The following is a 19,215-nucleotide window of genomic DNA, read 5'->3' as shown; positions in this document are numbered from 1 at the left end:
CCCCGTTTTTAAAAGAATTTGGCTGACGGGAATCAAAGTTGTTGATGAAAAACTGGTTTTTCATGTTTCTCCCGAACAAAATGTCCCAAAATCCCATACAAACTTCAGGCTTGTTGAGTGACCCCTTCCCGTGATCCGATCTGGCCCAAATTTGGCATGAGATCTTGTACTAGGCCTAGGGTCAATTTGAGCCAGCAGCGTATAACTGTTTCAAAAGAAGGGTCATTTGGGGCACTCTAATACCCATTCGAGCAAAAAGATCCTTCAGAATGCGAATCGTTGAAATGGATGTCGTACGATGTGTCTCAACAATTTCATACTACTTGATGAAGACGTCGGTGACCAGTAGGTAGTATTCCTCGTCCAAAGGTCCAGCATAGTCTACGTGAACCGTGGCCAGCAAACGTACGACCAACGTTTGTGGATGGAATGACCAAGCAATCGCTGAACATTATGCACCCTCGGCAGAGACTGAGTGCGTCTTGTCGGTCGTAGAATGGTTTGACTTCCGGTTATGATAAGGCCTTTTAGGAAGGGGCCCAGCCTTTTTGCAAGTATTGGTACACTCGCCTCAATACGGGATCTTTTTGAGTTGCAGTTTCGACAAGCCTAAAACTCAAGAGAAGAACATTAACGATGATACTTCGTGTTACTGACCTGATTTCATTCTCCAACTGTATGTTCGCTATCACATAGTCCTCTTCCGGTCGTACATGGTTGCCGATGAGCCTCGACAATATATCGGCATTACCAAATGTTGCGGTCGGGACGTATTCGATGGAAAAGTTGTATGCCCTTCTTGCTACCGAAGATCCTGGGGCATGGTCGGTTTTAAGGTGAAATCTTGGACTGAACAACATCTTGTGGAATTTTGTTACGGCAAACATGATCGCGAGCTCCTCGCGATCTGGTACGTCTGTACGTCTGCTTCGTCCGGGACTCGTGGAAAAAGTGATTTCGCGGCGTCGCCCTCGTTGACAGTTGGCCCGACCGTAGAAGATTGCAGTACTAGATCAATATATACACTTAGCAAAATTCAACGATGAGAATTACATGAAGTTTGTTTATTTACATTTATTTAATCCTCAACATGCTCCCCCCGCCGGTATTGCCTTCAAACGGTAGAAGACAAAACTTAGCTAAGGATCTTTTTATTTCGCATTTTGAAGTCAAAAGCGTCGCAACTCGGACTTGTCCTTCTGGTCCTGGATGAACTTGAGTAACACGACCGGTGATCCAAGTGTACGGAGGTAGATTATCTTCCTTTATGAGGCACAGTTGACCAACCATTAAGTCCGGTGCACTGCAAGACATTTTTTTGTTCGTTGTTGCACATTGTTAAGGTATTCCACTCTCCAGCGTTCCCAAAATTGCTGCAAGGATTTCTGGATGGCTTCGTATCTCGTCAGCCTACCAGACTGAGTTTTACTGTGGTTCTGGTCGGGAAGACCGTTGATTGGGCCTCCGGCTATGAAATGACCAGGGATTAGCGGATTTGGATCGCGAGGGTCAGATGACATGGGAGATATTGGTCTTGAATTCAGACATCCTTCTATCTGCTTCAACAGTGTCAGCATCTCTTCGTACGTTGGTATAGTGTGTCCTAAAACACGACGCATCCCAAGTAACACAGATCAAGCTAACTAGCATTTCGATGTTTTATTATGGTTTTATTATGGTCATGCAAAATGCTTATATTCTTGAATCGACCATCTGTTTTTAGATAGTTTTGAAAACGCTCATAAATCTTCCATTAAACATACTGTTTTAGTTATTTAGAAAGAGTTAGGAATGCTTTGTTTAAACTATAAAAAACACAAACTTAGAAGTTTACTCCAAGCTTTCTTTTGCATGTTCTATAATAGCACTCAGTGCCTGATTATTAAACCGCCATAAAACTTAGTGACAGTTCTCGATCAAGATGTCAAATCAGGACACGCTCAGATTAGATAGCACATATTTGAATTAGAATTCCCATTTTTACACATTTTTGATAAGTTCTGTGTGTTGATTTTGAGTTAAAATAATAAAAAATTAAATAAAATCTATGAAAACTTCGAATTACCGGAAGTGGAATGAATAACTCTACAATATGAGTATTGAGTGAAAGAGTTCAAATAGGAGGAACAAAATTTGTTGCTTGACGCCATCATTAGTACAAGATGGCGGCTTCCGCTTTTATTTTCAAAGTTGTAAATAACTGAAAATATCATGAAACTTTATTAAAATTGTTATTAGGTGAAAGTAATAAACGAGTAGAAGTCGAATTTCGTTGTCCGTCGCCATCTTAAATTCCAAGATGGCGGCTACCACTCAACTTGAAAATACTGTAAATGACTGAAAATCACCTCAAACCCTTACAATATGGGTATTAGTTGAAAGAAATGAACCAGTAAAAGTCGAAGTTCGTTATTTGACGCCATCCGAATCCAAGATGGTGGTTTCCTCTGAACTTTAAAATGTTGTATATGACTTATAATCGTATGAAACCTCAACAATACTGGCATTGGGTAAAAGGGCTAAACGAGTAGTAGTCGATTTTCTCTTTCCGCTTTACTCTGAAATGCTGTAAGTGACCCAAAATTGCACAAAGCAACCACAATACAGACCCCGAGCGTTTTTGGCAACATTTGATTTTGGAAACATCCGATTTTGGCACATGTCCCTAAATCAAACAAATAACAGAAACAACATAACCTTATAGTTTTCGCTTTAATAGGACCAATAAAATTTAGACATATTAGTATGATAGACATAATACAATGACATAAATAGCAAATGGCAAAAAAAAAACAAAAACTATCGACAAAACAAGAAAAGTACTAAATGCATCAAAAACATGATAAAAAATGTAGTACAAAGAAAAAACAAAGTTGAGGAAAGAATCGTTCGATTTGAACAACACAAAATGTTCGAGCGGGTTGCCAAAAACAATCAGGGTCTGGTTCTTCTAGTTTATCCCTTTCAACGAATACCAATATTGTAAAGCTTTCGTGCGGTTTTTAGTCATTTGCAGAATTTTAAAGCTCAGTGGAAGCCGCCATCTTGGATTTCAAGATGTCGTTTGATAGAAAACTTCGACTTCTGCTCGTTTAGTCCTTTCACACATTGCCTATATTGTGGGGGTTTCATGCGATTTTCAGTGTTTAACAGCATTTTAAAGTTCAGTGAAAGCCGCCATCTTGGATTTCGAGATGCACCTGATAGCAAAATTTGACTTCTTCTAGGATAGCCATTTTAGCCAATACCCATATTGTGGGTGTTTCATGCGGTTTTTTAGTTATTTACAGCATTTTAAGGTTCAGCGAAAGTCGCCATCTTAGATTTCAAGAGGATCTGATAGAGAAATTCCACATAAACTGATTAAGCCATTTTACCCAATGACCATATTGTGGGAATTTCTAGTGACTTTCAATGATTTCAATCATTTTATAGTTCAGTGGAAGCCGCAATCTTGGATTTCAAGATGACGCCTAATTGCGAAATTTGTATTCTACTCGTTGATCCTTTTCAACTTATACCCATTTTGTGGAAGTTTCATGGTGATTAACAGCATTTTAAAGTTCAGTGGAAGCTGCCATCTTGGATTTCAAGTTGACGTCGATAGCGAAATTCGACTTCTTGTAGTTTAGCCCTTTCACCAAATACCAATATTGTGGGCCTTCCATGCGATTCTCAGTGACTAACAGCATTTCAAAGTTCAGCGGAAGACGCCATCTTGGATTTCAAGATGGCGTCGAAAAGAAAAAAATCGGCTTCTTCTAGTTTAGCCCTTTCAACCAATACCCATATAGTGGTTGTTTAATGCGACTTTTGGTCATTTACAGCATTAAAAGTTCAGCGGATGCCGCCATCTTGGATTTCAAGATGGCGTCTGATAGCGAAATTCGACTTCTAATCGTTTAGCCCTTTCACCCAATACCAATATTGATGGGATTTCATGCTATTTAAAGTCATTTACAACATTTGAACGATCAGCGAAAGCCGCCATCTTGGATTTCAAGATGGCGTCAGACAACGAAATTTGACTTCAACTCATGATTTATTCCACGGGTGATTAACAACCAATCCGTTTTTATTTAAAATGTATGTCCTCATTTACTGTACTAAGGATTAACAACTCAGAAATTAGGAACTCATCCTAAGCGTGTAATTGATTGGCTTGCGAGAGAAACGTCAAATCGTAGCTTTTTTTGGGGTCATCATTAAACCATAATAAAACTATGAATTGACTCACGCCATGTTGGTTGCAAAATCGAAGGGCACAAAATGACGCCATGTTGATGGATTCACAATGCAAGCATTGGAAAATATTTTTTCAGGCCTTTTTTCCATCAATTCCATCATGATTGACCATCAGATTTGACGAGGCGCATTTATTTTAAGATACTATTTCATACACATTTTACCTAAAATCTTGACTGGCAGTACAAAAGAGGCTCATAATATGGTTAAAACATTGGTATTTTGGCTATTAATTTTACCAGATCATAAATATCTCAATAATGCAATCATCATTCATCAACCATTATGGTTGCTGGAAAAAAAAAATAAAACTCCGAGAACTCACAGAATCGAAAAAAACAAAAATTCCTAACATGTTTTATAATAGCTTTTTAAAAGCTTTGGTGACCAGAATTTATGACCAACAAAGATATGTCATGATGACGTTTCTAGGGTAGGGCCAAATAGCCTAATTTTGGCTTTATTAGAGTCCAGGTGATGTTATAGAATGCGCTTTAGCTTTTTATGAAGATTAATGCTATAGTCCAAACGAAATTTTGCTGACCATAATAAAGCTAAAATTGTTACTTGGGATGTGTTGCTTGACACTCTTGATTCCCGCTTCCCAAATGCCGCCAAATGCAGGCGATCGAGGTGGTATGAACTTCCAGTCTACTCCTTGCGTTTTAGAAAATTCTTCGACGTCGGGGGCTATCTCAAAGTTGAATCTGTCCGCGAGTAATTTGATTTCGTTTTTAGATCCAACGAAGTTAGTGGCGTTGTCGCAATAAATGGTTTTACTCCATCCTCGTTGTCCCGCAAATCTTCCTCGGGCTCCAATGAAATCAGATGCTGACATCCCAGACACCAACTCTAAGTGGACTGCTCTAGTTCGCAAACAAAAAAACAGAGCTACGTACACTTTTTTTTGTTTTCGTAGTCCTCACAAATATTTCTTTAGCGAGAAAGGGGCCTCCAAAATCTACCCCAACCGTTTCAAATGGCCTGCCTGGGTGCACTCGATCGTTTGGCAACTGACCCATAATTTGTTGTAGAGTTTTCGGATTCGTTCGATAGCATTGTAGGCACTGATGCACCACTCTGCGTGTCAGACTGCGACCATGAGTAGGCCAATACCTTAATCGCATCGCGTAAAGCAGTCCTTAAGCTCCGACGTGTAAATTGTCTTGGTGATACTTGATCGCTATTAGATATGCCAGTTTGCACTTGGGGGGAAGAATGATCGGATGCTGTTGGTTAAAATCTACTCCTGAGGCTTAGATTCGTCCACCAACTCGAAGAATTTTTTGGTGATCCAGAAATGGATGGAAAGTTATTAGTGAATTAGAGCTAGGTAACGGTTTGTTTTTTAATAATAATTGTCTCTCCACGGCAAAAAATCTCTGTTGTGCTATTCTTATAAGGCAAAAATGGGCTTCGTCTAACTCTTGAAGCGATATTGAACCTGTTTCTCTCTCGCCTGGTTTACTTCGGCAGTTTCTTTTGAATCGTAAACAATAAACCACTACTCTCTGTAGTCTTCCTTAACTCGAGTATCGATCTAGAAGAGTGAAGTCTTCGTCGGCCCGATTAAGTGTAGCATGTTGCTCTTTAGCTACAAATACCTTTTTCATTTCCCGACTCCATGTACGATCGTGTTCTTTTAAGAAAATTGGCCCATTCCACCAAATCAAATGTCCCGAAAGTTTTTGGATGGATGTACCACTTGAAATAACATCTGCAGGGTTGTCCTTCGATGAATACTCAATAATCCTTTTCACACGATTGCTCACAAAGGTAGGTCTTTTTTTCGTTGGGTTGGATATCCAGTCCAAGGTAACCATGGAATCTGTCCAATAATACTTTTCATGGACTTCAACTCCTATTGGCGATTTGCAGCAAAACTATTCTACATGCAGCGCTAACTAGATTTCAGTTACGGAACTAACAAAAGGGTGATGATAGCTGTTTTTAAGCACGGCAGTGAATATAAATTATTGTAAAAATTGAACTTTTTGAAGAAACTACCAAATTCAAAAAAATTACATTGCCTGAATCTTGTTAGAAAATCTGTATTTTACTTATTGAAATGCTTTTTTTCACAAGCAAGTAGAGTTTTTATGATAACTCACCAATTTGAAATTTGTTCTCAAGATGCGGTTTAATTGCAAGTTACTGAAAACTCATCAACAACAAAGCACTTGAAACAATAGGAAAGCATAAGTCCCTCGATTTGACGAGTGATCAACTTTAAATGAATTTAACTACCAAAATTAAAAAGATTTATTTCTATGACGACTATTTATTTCATATTTTAAATATTGCAATTCATCGTTTCAAACCTATCGGTATTTTTATTTTTATTATCATTTAAAAAATTGTTAATTATTAATATGAATGCAATGTTCATTTCCTAGCTAAAGTTTCCGAATTTCTAACATGAACCACCCGTTAGAATAAATTTGAAATATTTTTATTTCATAACCTTTTTTTATATTTAAAAATTTGATATCAGCTTTTGATCATAACCTTCAAAAATACATACACGGTTGTATCTCGACGTTGTGATTTTTCTTCATACCAGGGTTGTTTTTTTTTGTAGGGGATGATTCATCCCAATCCTCTGCGCTGTAGTGTTTTACGTAGATATGTGATCTTTTGACAAGTTTATCGGAAATGGCATTAATTTTGAAATCACGTGCATCGAGCTCAAAGATAGAAGCGATATATCACAGAGAACAGAGTTCGAGCTGGAGCTCAACACGTGTGTTTGAATACCCACCTAAGTTTCAAACCAAATGCGTAAGTGGACTAACATACATAAGATGTCGCTACCGGTACACCTATTTTTGTTTTCATTTTTCGACACGCTTAGAAATTAATACTCATCGCTTATCTCAAAGAAGGCCAGTGCAATGTATGACAGTAACACAAATTTCGGTGTAATAAATTTTAAAACATCATGATTTAAAAAAAAATGCAAATCATATTTCAATCACAATTGAACGCTGTCAGATGCCCCATATTGTTCAAACAATTTTGGCGCTGAATTGAAAGTTGAATTCCAAGTGTTAAAGTATGTGTTGGGATTTTACTATCAGTTAACAGTTTTCTAGAACAGAAAATGTGAACATAAATGTTATAATTGTAAACTATGACTCGATATTCTGGTTGATGTTACCTGAGATCGATATATGAGGACTTGTAACTCAGGGTTAGTAATCAGTAGAAATGATTTAAGTTATTTATAAACATGAGTTACAAGATACCATCAATACCGACCCATAATTGACAATTATAACATTTATGTTCACATTCTCTGTTATAGAAAACTATTTAATGACAGACATACTTTAAAACTTGGAATTCAACTTTCAATTCAGCGCCAATATTGATTGAACAATATGGGGCATATGCTGGGACATATGACAGCGATTAAAGTATGATTGAAATATGATTTGCATTTTTTTTTAAATCAAGATGTTCTAAAAATTTATCACACAAAAAGTTGTGTTACTCTCATACATTGCAATGGCCTCATTTGAGATAAGCTATGAGTATTAATTTCTAAGCGTGTCGAAAAAATGGAAAAATATGTGTACTGGTAGCGACATCTTATGGATGTTAGTCCACTTACGAATTTGGTTTGAAACTTAGGTGGGTATTCTCACACACGATTTCAACAAATTTTTGTTCGGGGCCCGATGTCTGTTCTCTGTGGATATATCAGCACTTTGTTTCATTTATGCAATTGCTTATTGAGGTTTAGGAAGCAGCATAATCTCGCTTCCCTTCATACGCGAACCTGTTGCGTGAAACTATCTTGCACATGTTATCCGAATGCTTGACGTGGCTTTTGGATAGTGGCTGGGCATATCTCTTTGAAACTTAATCTAAAAATACTACATGAATATGTTGATTTTTTAGACCTATTTTCTAAAATTATCTACTTACGAACGGTTTCTTGACAATCCCGAAGAAATTCTTAAACCATGATTCAGAAAGTCCGCACTGGAAGTAATCGTCCTTTGGCAAGCTGGCACAATAAGCTTTTTCCGGAAAAATAAAAATTATGAAGATTGAACTACGAATGGATTTTAAAACATATGAATGCTAACGTTATTTGGATTTTCTTACCATATTCTCCTATCCAATATAAGTAAATATGTTCACAAACTCCGGAATTTCAGGACTTTTTCCAATGTTTTGCAAAAGTGCTATGCGTTTTGACATTTCAGTCCATAACATCATCACTTTTATCGAAGTGCCCTCTGCGAGTCGTTTTTTACTGCAAATCGCCAATAGCGTCATAAACATTCGCCATGAGATCTACTAATAACGTTGCAGCTCCAAACGAGGGATTGTGTTGTCTTCTTTGTTAGCCTTTTCACTGTTTGGAGCTATTCTAGACTTCGAGCACGAAAGGCTGACATGAACTTGGCTCCCGCAGGTCGTTCTTGCATAAATAACTGCGCCATAGGCACGTTTAGCTGCATCTGAAAACCCATGAAGTTCTACTACGCTGCCTTTGAGTGTAACATGTCTAGGGAAACTGATGTTTTTGATTCCACCAACCTGTCTGCAGAACCATTTCCACTCATTTTTTATCCGTTCGGGTAGTTCTTGATCCCAATCCAGTTTCAAAGACCAAATGTCTTGCATGATTAAGTTTCCGTGTAAGACTATGGGGCTAAGGATTCCTAGAGGGTCAAAAATTTTCTGCACTTCCGACAAAATATTTCGTTTAGTAACCTTGACGTTCGGGTTTACCTCAGCTCTAGAACCAAACATATCAGCCCTTGTATCCCACTGCATTCCCAATATTTTTATGTTTGGGTCACTTTCCTCAACATTAAGAATGGACTGATTATTGGCCTTCCACTTGTGCAGTTCGAATCCTGCACTGTTGAGAATCATATTCGACTCTTCTTTAATTTGCAGTAATTTTTCCAAGTCATCGTGACCCGTCAGTACATCGTCCATATAAAAATCCGTTTTGATCACTTGGCTGGTGTGAGGGCATTGGTCTTCAAACTCATTTGCGAGTTGCCTCAAGCGCCGAGCTGCTGAAAAGAGGGCACAACATGTTCCATATGTGACCGTGTTGAGGCGGTATGTGCTGACAGCTTCTTCTTGCGAAAAACGCCACAAAATTAGTTGCAACTGGCGATTGTCTTCGTGGATCAAAACTTGCCTAAACATTTGTTTTGTATCAGCGGTCAAGGCATATCGATGACACCGGAATCTCAGTAGAATATTAAAGAGTTCTTGCTGTAGAGCTGGTCCACTCATCAGCACATCATTTAACGAGAGGCCTGTTGATGTATTGGCAGATCCGTTTAACACAGTTCTAAGTTTTGTGGTGCTGCTGTCAGGTTTAAGCACCGGGTGATGTGGAAAATAGAATTTAGGGGCGCCTATGGTTAAGTGTCTCTCTTCGATTTTCTCCATATGCCCAGTCATCAGGTACTCTGTCATGAAGATACCATAATCATGCCGTAGCTGCTCGTTTTTAGCAAATCTCTTCTCTAAGTTCAGAAGCCTGTCCAAAGCCATACTTTTAGATTCACCCAATTGATCAATGTTATGTTTAGTAGGAAGTCTGAGTATGAATCTCCCATCTAAACTGCGCGTGGTAGTATCGACAAAGAACTGTTCACATAGGATTTCTTCGTCTGTCCATTTCCGAGCTGTGAGACTTACAATGTTCTCATTCATAAACTGGTCCACGTTCCCTTTGACTCGTAGACGGCATACGTTACCCCCAACAATCCATCCAAAGGCAGTGTTTTGAATGAACGGTAGTCGATCTCCTAATTTGATGTTTCCGGTTCGTAGTATGTCAAATGTCGTCGTGACTCCTAAAAGCATGTCAACAGGACGACTCAGATGGAATTCTGGGTTAGCCAAGTCCAACCCGCTTGTTGGAATTTTTTGTATTACTAACGACCCACGTGTCGTCCCATTTTTCTCCACCACCAAATCACCATATTGAAGAAAATAAACTAGTATTTTCACTAATTCTAACCCTCGTGTTGGAAAGCTTTATGGAACAAAATACGACCCATGCGTCGTTCTTTCTTTCAACCCTAGTGTTGAAGAGTTTTTCACAAACTTTTCTAAATAATCTGAAATTTAGCAAATCTTACCTTCGATAGAACTCCAAATCCGGTTCGATTAGGACCAGAAAATGTAACCTTTTATTGCACGTTGCTGCTGCGTTCGGTCTGTACGTCTGCTTCGTCGAAAAAGTGATTTCGCGGCTTCGGCTTCGTTGACAGTTGGCCCGACCTTAGCAGATTGCAGTACTAGATCAATATATACACTTAGCAAAATTAAACGATGAGAATTACATGAAATTTGTTTATTTACATTTATTTAATCCTCAACAACACTTCTCGAGACAGATCGATGAGCCAAGTTTTGGATCCGTTGCATCACATCGTTGATTCTTGCCCAGTGTTTATCCGGAATTTTTTCACTAACTAAAGTGGGTCCACGATGAAATTGCCACACACAAAATTGATTCGCAAAAATCAAGTTTTCATCCGATTGCCATCAAATTTCCAGGGATTGAGAAATAAATATCAAACTTCATTTTACCATTTCACTCGTATTTTATTTACAATCCATACGCAAATGCCCGCACCTTGGCCTTAATCCCGGCCATAAAATTCTGCACAACCTGTGAATTATCCGTTTTTTTGCATGTAAACTTATACTTTCTTCAGTTCCTCGACTGTCTTCACTACCTTAGGTCGTTTAAGAAGGTACTGCTTCATAATCGCCCAGTACTTTTCGATCAGGGTGGATTTGATTTAAAGCAAACTGATTAAAATCACGATTTAAATCATGATTTAAATCACTAGTCAGAAAGGCTTGATTTAAATCAAGGGTGAGCAACCTTTTCAACCAACGGGCCATTTAAAATTTGAAATCTTGTCGGCGGGCCGCACTTAATGTTAATTTTTTTTATAATTAGCAGAGCTTCACGTCAATTTTATAACAACGAATTTATTTCTGAAAAAGATAATTCACGTATTTAAAAACAGGAATTCAAAATGACTTTTTAAATAACCGGTATGCAAAAGGTACATCACTACATCTTTGACATTTTTAAATTCTCTCAATTGTTTAGTAGTAGATACTTTTTAGCAAACATTCGTTCTTACAACATTATTTTTAAAACCAATGGTACTATTTGTTATCCGTTCCATTTAAAAATCTTCTGGAGCTTACCACAGTGATAACTAACAGTGTTAAAAAATGTATATTCAAAGAAATCGCAGTCTTATTAACGTTTGTCGTTGAATCGCTAATTTATTTTCTGTTATTCTTTTCCACAAGTAAAACTTGTCCATAGATTTTTTTTTTCCTACAAACGGTAAAAACCCTGTTTTTTAAATTGAAGTTCTGAATTGGATCATATCATTGCATTGAGATGTTGAGGAAGGTTGTCGAACTAACAGAAAAATGTTCAGTTTCACAAATTTTTAAACAAATATCTTCAAAACTACATTCTTGATTCTAGATTTTTTATCAATATTTTATTTAATTTTAAATCTTATTTAGATATCATTGGGATATGATTTCTAAAGATTTAATATGACTTCGGTAATGTGGAATGCGAATTATATGTGAAATAACTCAATTTATCAATGTTTGATGTAAATTTCCAATAGAATTTTTGAAAAGGCATCACAGATAAACCTCAAAGAACTTTTTGGGTCGAATAACAGTATTTCAGATATGTTGTTTTTACCAACCAACAACTTAAGAATTTTTGTCGGTAACTTTAATGCCGGCTGATTCATGTTGATAAAAAAAATCTCACATCGTTCACCCAGGCTTTATTTAATAAACTTTCTCAATTTATGTCAATATTCAGAAATAAAAAAATAATTCACAAAGTTTTGGTTTAAATTTTTTTGTAAGTATTTGAAGCCTTTTTGCCGAATTGGATAGAACATATTTTATAAAAATTATCTGCTGAGCATGTTTTTTCACAAATAACTTTATTTTTGCTTGAATCAAAAATAACGACTTCACTAACGCACTTTGAAATTCCTTTGATCATGAGTAGCTTCCGATATTTGGCTGCTTTTTCGGCTCACTTGAATGAATTTTGCTATTCAAAGAGTTACGTTATAAATGATATTGCATTTATACCTTTGAACAGAACATGATAAATGTTTGAAATGCCAATAAAAAGTTCACAACCTGATGATTGTAGGGCCAATGCAGATAAGTTAAGAATGCCAGATTTTTTTTCAGCACGTATTGGGGCCGGACAAACCGGGCTATTTTCGATAAAATCCTAGCATAATCCGGGCTTTTCATTTCTAAATAGATGACCAAAAATCCGGGCAATATCTGGGCAAATTTTGTCAAATTATTTGCCAAATAAAGTGAAAATATCCGGGTATTTTTCAATGAAATCCGGGCAACCGGGCAGGGCCGAACTGTTCCCAAATATTGTATCAAATATCCAGACAAACCCGGATAAAACCGGGCTGCCAGATTGCCTTAAGATAAGTGCATATTTGATCAAGTCATATAAATTTTCCTAACAATGCATTGTTGAAAAAAGTTAATGCATTTGAATTTGAAAAAAGCTTCGCGGGGCGCACATTTAAATCAATGATTTAAATAAAAGTTTCTACTTAAACTCAGTGAATAAAAAAGTGAATTGTTTCATTGTATATTCGTGTGACAGAGAACTTTCTGGGTCACAATCAGGCCGGTTCCGAACTTGAAAGATTTACGTAAAGCACTTAGAAGTTTATCGAAAATCCCTTGATACAATCATGAAATTCACATGATTGTAATAGTGGTAACATAGCCTCATTTAAATTTGCCAAATTTGCCAAGTATAGACGGAGTATCTATCATGCATTCAAATCTAATTTTTAGAAACGTAATAAATCATTTTCCTTTTTCGGAAGTAAGTCGTAAATCGGAAGTCTAGATTCCCGAAGTTAAATATATTTAATACAGCTTAATTAGGGGATGAATAACGCCCAGGCTTTAAAATCCCAAGAAAAAAACAGTTTAATTGTTTACGAGTAAAAATCACCTATCAAAAAAGTTTAAAAACATAAATATGTGTTATGCATAAAGCAGAACGAAACCCTATTCACATTTCATTGACGTTTTTTCAAATGGATTTCACCTACACATATGAAAACTACGTAAATTCTGTTTGTTACGCGAGCTCTGTTTCCTATGTGAAATTCAAAGAGGCTTCACATTTTTTGAGTGTATGAAGGAATTTGACATAAATTTTCAAACGATCGTCAACTTGCTGATCAGAACTGGGCTTTTTTGTTTCGTGGCGTTGGATGTATGCAATGTGGATTCTATGAGAATTTAGTTTCGATAGCATTGGATTTCTCTGCTTTTGGTGAATGTATAAAATCATGAATCATGAATGATACTAATGATGGAAGAAACTTTGGATAGGTGATTTATTTCTTAAGAAGCAGTTTTTTTTTTCAAATTTCTATTTAAATCAAAAAAATCTGATTTAAATCAAAAAAATCCGATTTAAATCAAATAAATCCGATTTTTTTGATTTAAAAAAAAAATCATTGATTTTTATCCACCCTGTTTTCGATGGAGCGGTGCTCCGGAGTGTTGAACATTTTCGGCACGAAATTGACCTTATTGTTCGCAACCGCTTCAGTACGTCCTTGGAGTAGTGGCATGAGGCCAAATCCGGATAGAAGATTGTTGGTACGTTGTGGTCCTTCAGGAGAAGAAGCAGCCGCTTCTGGAGGCACTCTTTCATATACACCTGTCCGTTCATCGTGTCCTGGGTAACGAAAGGTGCACTCCGCTTCTCGCACGTGCAGATGGCTTGCCAAACCAGAAATTTATTCGCAAATTTGGACATCTTCTGAGTGCGGACATGCTCCGGAACGCTGAACTTCTCAACAAACATTTTTCGCTGAACAACCGCTGAAACATTGTTTAGTTCTAATTTTAAATCAGCTATCTTGCTGAAAGAAGGCAACCAAAATTCAGAGAGAAGCTGCTGTTCAGCCCTTGTACAGCTGACGGCTGTCAAATTTGAAGGTGTCAAAAATGGTTGGACAAAGGCTGAACGAGTTATTCTTCAGCCTATTTTCCCCTACTTTCTATTGGCTGAAATAAAACTTCCTTATACGCTGAAACAGCGCTGAAATATTTCTTTCTTCAGCCAGAAAGCTGAAACAGCAATCAGCACCTCAAAACAGCATACAGTCAGAGAATTGGCGTTTTTAATCAGCAAAAATGTTTGTTGGGTTATCCTTGGCAAGGAAAAACAGTTAGCCGGGGATCTGTTTGAAGTCGGCCTTCACATATGTTTCGTCGTCCATGAAGCAGCCTTAGTTTTGGCCTTCTGGACAAAGACGCAGCTTCTGAGCCACATCCCGAACGGAGGCGTTCGGGTTTCGGTTGAAGGCCCCACTACGCGGTTATGATTTTTGGTGTTGTACGGAATACTTTTTCCTTCACTTCCGGGCTTCCGATCGGTGGTCAATCGTTCCTCGAACCGCTTAATCACTCGCGACACCGTGGAATTCGCTATTCCCAACGTTTTAGCGATGGAACGATGCGAGAGATCCTTGTTCTCGTGATGAATGCACAAGATTTTATCACGCACGGGATGTTCTTTCGACTTCATTACCGCGAGTTTTGACTTTATAACTTGCAGGATGTAGACAATGCACTATAAACTAAATCCACTCAAATTTAATGTTGGATAGAATCCCAACGGTTGAAAAGTTAGAGCCATTTCATAGTGTAGCAATTTCATCGTGGACACCTTTTAGTAGTGAAAATGCTAGAAATTTTCACCAAAATGCTTGCAGATTACGGAATCACAGTTTGCTGTGTAGCCGATCAAGAACATTTGGAAGGAAAATCCGGATTTTTTCGCTGATTTTGACTTACTTCTCGAAAGATCTAGGTTTGATCTTAAAATTGCGCTGTAGCCGGTGTACATAGTTCAAGTTGCAAAGCATTCTGCTGACAACTGCTTACTGCAGTTGTCTCAGTTGACTCAGGGAGCTCTTGAGTGGGAAGATAAGCTACGTTTCGGAACATAGCAGTCGATGGCGATTCAGCTGTACACTACTTTCTAAGAGCAAGTTCACTGGTGTTGGGAAAAAAGTGGTAGAAATTTTGACATTTTGAAAATTTTACCATGCAAAAATGTTTTCAAGATCTTGGGGCGTTGTATTTTTTTACAACACTGTGTCTATTTCAGCCGTATGTGATAGAAATGTTGCTATTTTTGCATCACAGCATGCGGAAATACAACACGTGTTGTAAAAAAACTAGAAGTCCACAGATCTTGAAAATGTTTTTGCATGGGAAAATTTTCAAAATGTGCTGTAAGCGTCAAAATTTCTACCACTTTTTCCCAACACCAGAGAACTTGCTCTAAGATTTACGATGTTATGTTATGTTATGTTTGACGTTTTGATCGGTTGCGTTTCCCAGGGTTCCTTAGGGTTCAATAAAACTGGTTTTAGGAGAATTTTTATATGATCTATTGATAATCAATGATGAAATAAGTAGAAAACACTTGAACATGATTTCAAAATTACTTTTTGAGCTTTCATCAGTCATTTATTTTCAATGGGGATCCAAATCCGTTTCATGAACGCTGCAGTGCTACCATTTAGCATATTTAGGCTTTAAATAGACGACCAAACCATAACCTTAACAAATTTCGTAAGCAGTCACATTCTTTACATACTTAGTCGCTTCTATTTTATTTTCAGTATTTTTATTATTATAATTTTAACGGTTTTTTTTGCATGTTTCTTCTCTCCATCCCTCCTCCGATCATCATTTCTTTTGCCTGTGTGAACCCAAGCTAAACTAACACCTCGGTTAAGGCGGTTGATTCCCTTGAACAAAGGTACCTACTACTTAAATATGTGTAACTGCACTTGTCAGCTGCAGCATCGCCGTCATGACAAAGCTCGTACTCGAATGAGTTTATTTATAAATGTTTTTTTTCTTTCCTTACACTTTCTGTTTCTTTTCATATTTGTTGCCGTTTATTTCGATTTAATAACACTACCCTTCTTATCGGGCTGGATGCTGCTGTTGCCTGTTGAACGAAATTCACACACGAAAACATCACCACAAATCATTCACCCTAAAACCACACGCGATTTTTTTTGAATCGACACTCCATCCACCAAACACCTACCACCTACCACCAACCGTTTTGGCCCATCTAAAATCGGAATCCACCTGACGCGTACGTAGGAGTCAGTATGTCCTCACTGCGGACGATTCAGAGCTTTACCACGCTAGACACTTGCACGTCGCTGGCCACCAGCCTGAACTCGCTCGTGATTATCGATTCGTTCGACGAAAATTGTGATAATATGATCGAGGAAATTACTAGATTGTAGGAAGTGCCTTCCTGGACAACCCCATTTTAGTAGGTACGTTAGAGTTAAGGTTAAAAAAACCCTAGGTTTAAGAATTTATTGCAGAGCAATAAAAACAATAGTAGATAGAAACAAAATCACGTGTTGATAGGGCACATTCTAGCATGTATGGTAGGACAAAAGGCGCCATTTTGTTTCTGTTCGAAAATAACGTCTAGCATAGATTGTACTTAGTTTCTTACTATTGATAACAGTTAAGAGTTGTAGGCGGTTTTAGGTTGAGCTTAATGATATTACTACCTAGATAAAAAAGGATCTTTCGAATAGAAGAAAATAAACCGGAAAGAAATTGTTTGAATGATATTATCGAGTATTTCCGTCCGGATTGCATTTTACCTTGTAGAGGTGTGAAAAATTTCGATTTGCCTGCATTCCTTAGGTGATTTTTGAGTATTAAAAAAACGAAACTCTGAGCGCTTTCACACACGATCGAGCTGAAATTTTGGACAGGTCAGTTTTTGGGTCAATCTTCTAAATGTATATGATCCGTTTTCAAAATTCGATGACGATTTTTTGTCACCCTAGTGTTCACACAGATAACCACTTTTGATACATTCAGCAGGGAATTCTTTTGTAGCACAAGTTGAAGATCATTGAAACCACTTTTTGAATTTTGGTTTTTCATATCATAAAGTATGTACCTACAAGCGTTCAAGTAAGTTTATCGCTTTCTCAAGTTGAGAACACGTGTTCCGAAATGAAAAGTAACGTTTTAAAAAAGCAACCCAGTCGATAATAGATTTGCAGAAGAAAAAAAAAACCAAAGTAAACCAGTTGCACCGCGTCGTGTGGCAACAGGAAACAGAAAAGCCTCATTCATTTTCGGCCCTTCAAACGGTTAAGTTGGTTTTTCTGTTGCGAGCGGAACCGCCACCAATCTTTCGAAACCATGTTCAAAATTCTAAGTGAAGCAGCAAAGGGAATCACGGCCCTCAAGCAACTGGAGGCAGCCGGAAAGCTGGCTAAGAGTCGCCCGTATTCATCTTCCAGCAGAAAGGGGGGATGCAAATCGGATGCCCCCAAGAGCAAGGAATGTGCCCAGAAGGCTTGCTCCGATAGGTCCCAGGCGATGCCGAAGAAGGGCAGCAAATCCCACTGCAAAAAGTCTAGTCCCAAGATCTGGCGGGCCTGTCCGGAGCCACCCAAACCGAAGGAGTTCTCCTGCTCGGACGTGCCCCAGGAGCTGGTCTCGCGTCGGAAGAAGCGCCAAGTAGCTTCGAAGCCACCCTGCAACAAACCGGCCCCAAGCGTTGAAGCCCTGAGTGCATAAAAATCAAGAAAGAGCTCTGTCTGCGGGCGACAATGCCCGGTTGTGCCAAGTCCCGGATTCCACCCCGTTGCCCCCCCGAAAAAGGTAGTTCGAGACTGCACCCGCATCAAGCCCCCGGTTCCGTCCTTTTCGGCCTGCTACCGGAATCCGTTCCCCCGACTTCCGCGCTCCGAGTGCACCGTTTTAACTACCAAGAAAATTTGTATGTAATCCGAGACGGAAATACTCGAACTCGAAGAAGATGAGATTTGGGAAGAATAAACGTGATTACCCATGATTGATTCGTGTCATTTCACACACACCCAAGGCCATTCCATAAGCTACTTCACTTTCCTAAATTACTCCACCGTCCTAAACGAAATGTACCTTTATATATTTTTAAATTTGCTAAATACTTTACGTGGATAGTTAGTGTTAGGTTTGCCCGTTAGCTATTTAAATCTAATGTACAAAATTTACGAAAACATAATTTACAATTTATTCCGCTGAGCCAATACAAATTTTTGGTACTTAAAAAACGAATGTTTCGTGTATGTTTCTGTTTTTTTTTGTTTCCGAAATTCCTTTCGCTTCTGGATGTTTCAGTTTTTTTTAGTTTTCGTTCTAGATGTGCTTTTACCCTTGGCTGTTATTTATCCATTCTGTTTCAGTTTTACTTAGTGCATGCTGATGTTTTTTTTAGTTAGCTGTTTGGTGTTTTCTTGGTAAGTTTTTAGCATTGATTGATCTATTATTGAGAAACATTCGGGGATATGAACCATATGAACTACAGAAATATTTAAGAATGTAACAAACCACCGACGAATTATGCATTTTATGTCACGCTAGGTAATTATTTCGAAATTTGGATTCTGTATTAGAATTTTTAAGCCTAGTCCACAGGAGGCAACAAATCACAAGTCTCCAACGTTCGGAAGAGGAGTTACGTCTCAAGTCCCCCGAACAAAATGGGAGACCTGCGACATTTTAAAGTAACCAAACTCACATTTTCGAACTTTTTTGCGCAAACTCTGGTATGAGTTCTGCTTCCGAATTTTGGATCGGAAAGTTGGTAGGTTAGGTACACATGAAATTGTTTAGTTCGATATTTATCTTCACCACTGGTGAATCACCAGTTTAAAGTCGAAGTCCCTTAGATTTAAGGCCTATTCTGCGACTCGAGTGACGTAACTTAAAAAATTCCCATTTTTTATCTGACTTCAGAAAGTGCTTCAGGAAAGAAACTTTCGTTCAAGCCAGCAAAATTTTGGCGTCAATTTTCCA

General features: G+C 38.0%; 1 protein-coding gene across 8 annotated transcripts in view; it reads left to right on the top strand.

Annotated features, from left to right (window-relative positions):
• Positions 1–19,215, top strand: part of LOC129751779 (USP6 N-terminal-like protein) — a 67,204-nt gene that overhangs the window by 34,874 nt on the left and 13,115 nt on the right. Inside the window, exons 6-7 of one of the 8 annotated variants that reach the window (XM_055747487.1) lie at positions 16,094–16,138; positions 16,495–17,069. The exons of 5 other annotated variants lie outside the window; for them this stretch is intronic. In XM_055747487.1, the coding sequence (XP_055603462.1) occupies positions 16,094–16,138; positions 16,495–16,643 (194 nt within the window). In that variant the 3' untranslated portion in view covers positions 16,644–17,069. Of the gene's footprint in view, positions 1–16,093; positions 16,473–16,494; positions 17,070–19,215 lie in introns of those variants that run through there. 2 more of the 8 variants (XM_055747488.1, XM_055747486.1) reach the window with 2 other exon arrangements.

The sequence above is a fragment of the Uranotaenia lowii genome, chromosome 3 (assembly GCF_029784155.1).
Source record: "Uranotaenia lowii strain MFRU-FL chromosome 3, ASM2978415v1, whole genome shotgun sequence".
NCBI lineage: Eukaryota > Metazoa > Arthropoda > Insecta > Diptera > Culicidae > Uranotaenia > Uranotaenia lowii.
Note: the sequence above shows the minus strand (reverse complement) of the source record. Positions and strands in the feature narration are given on the sequence as shown.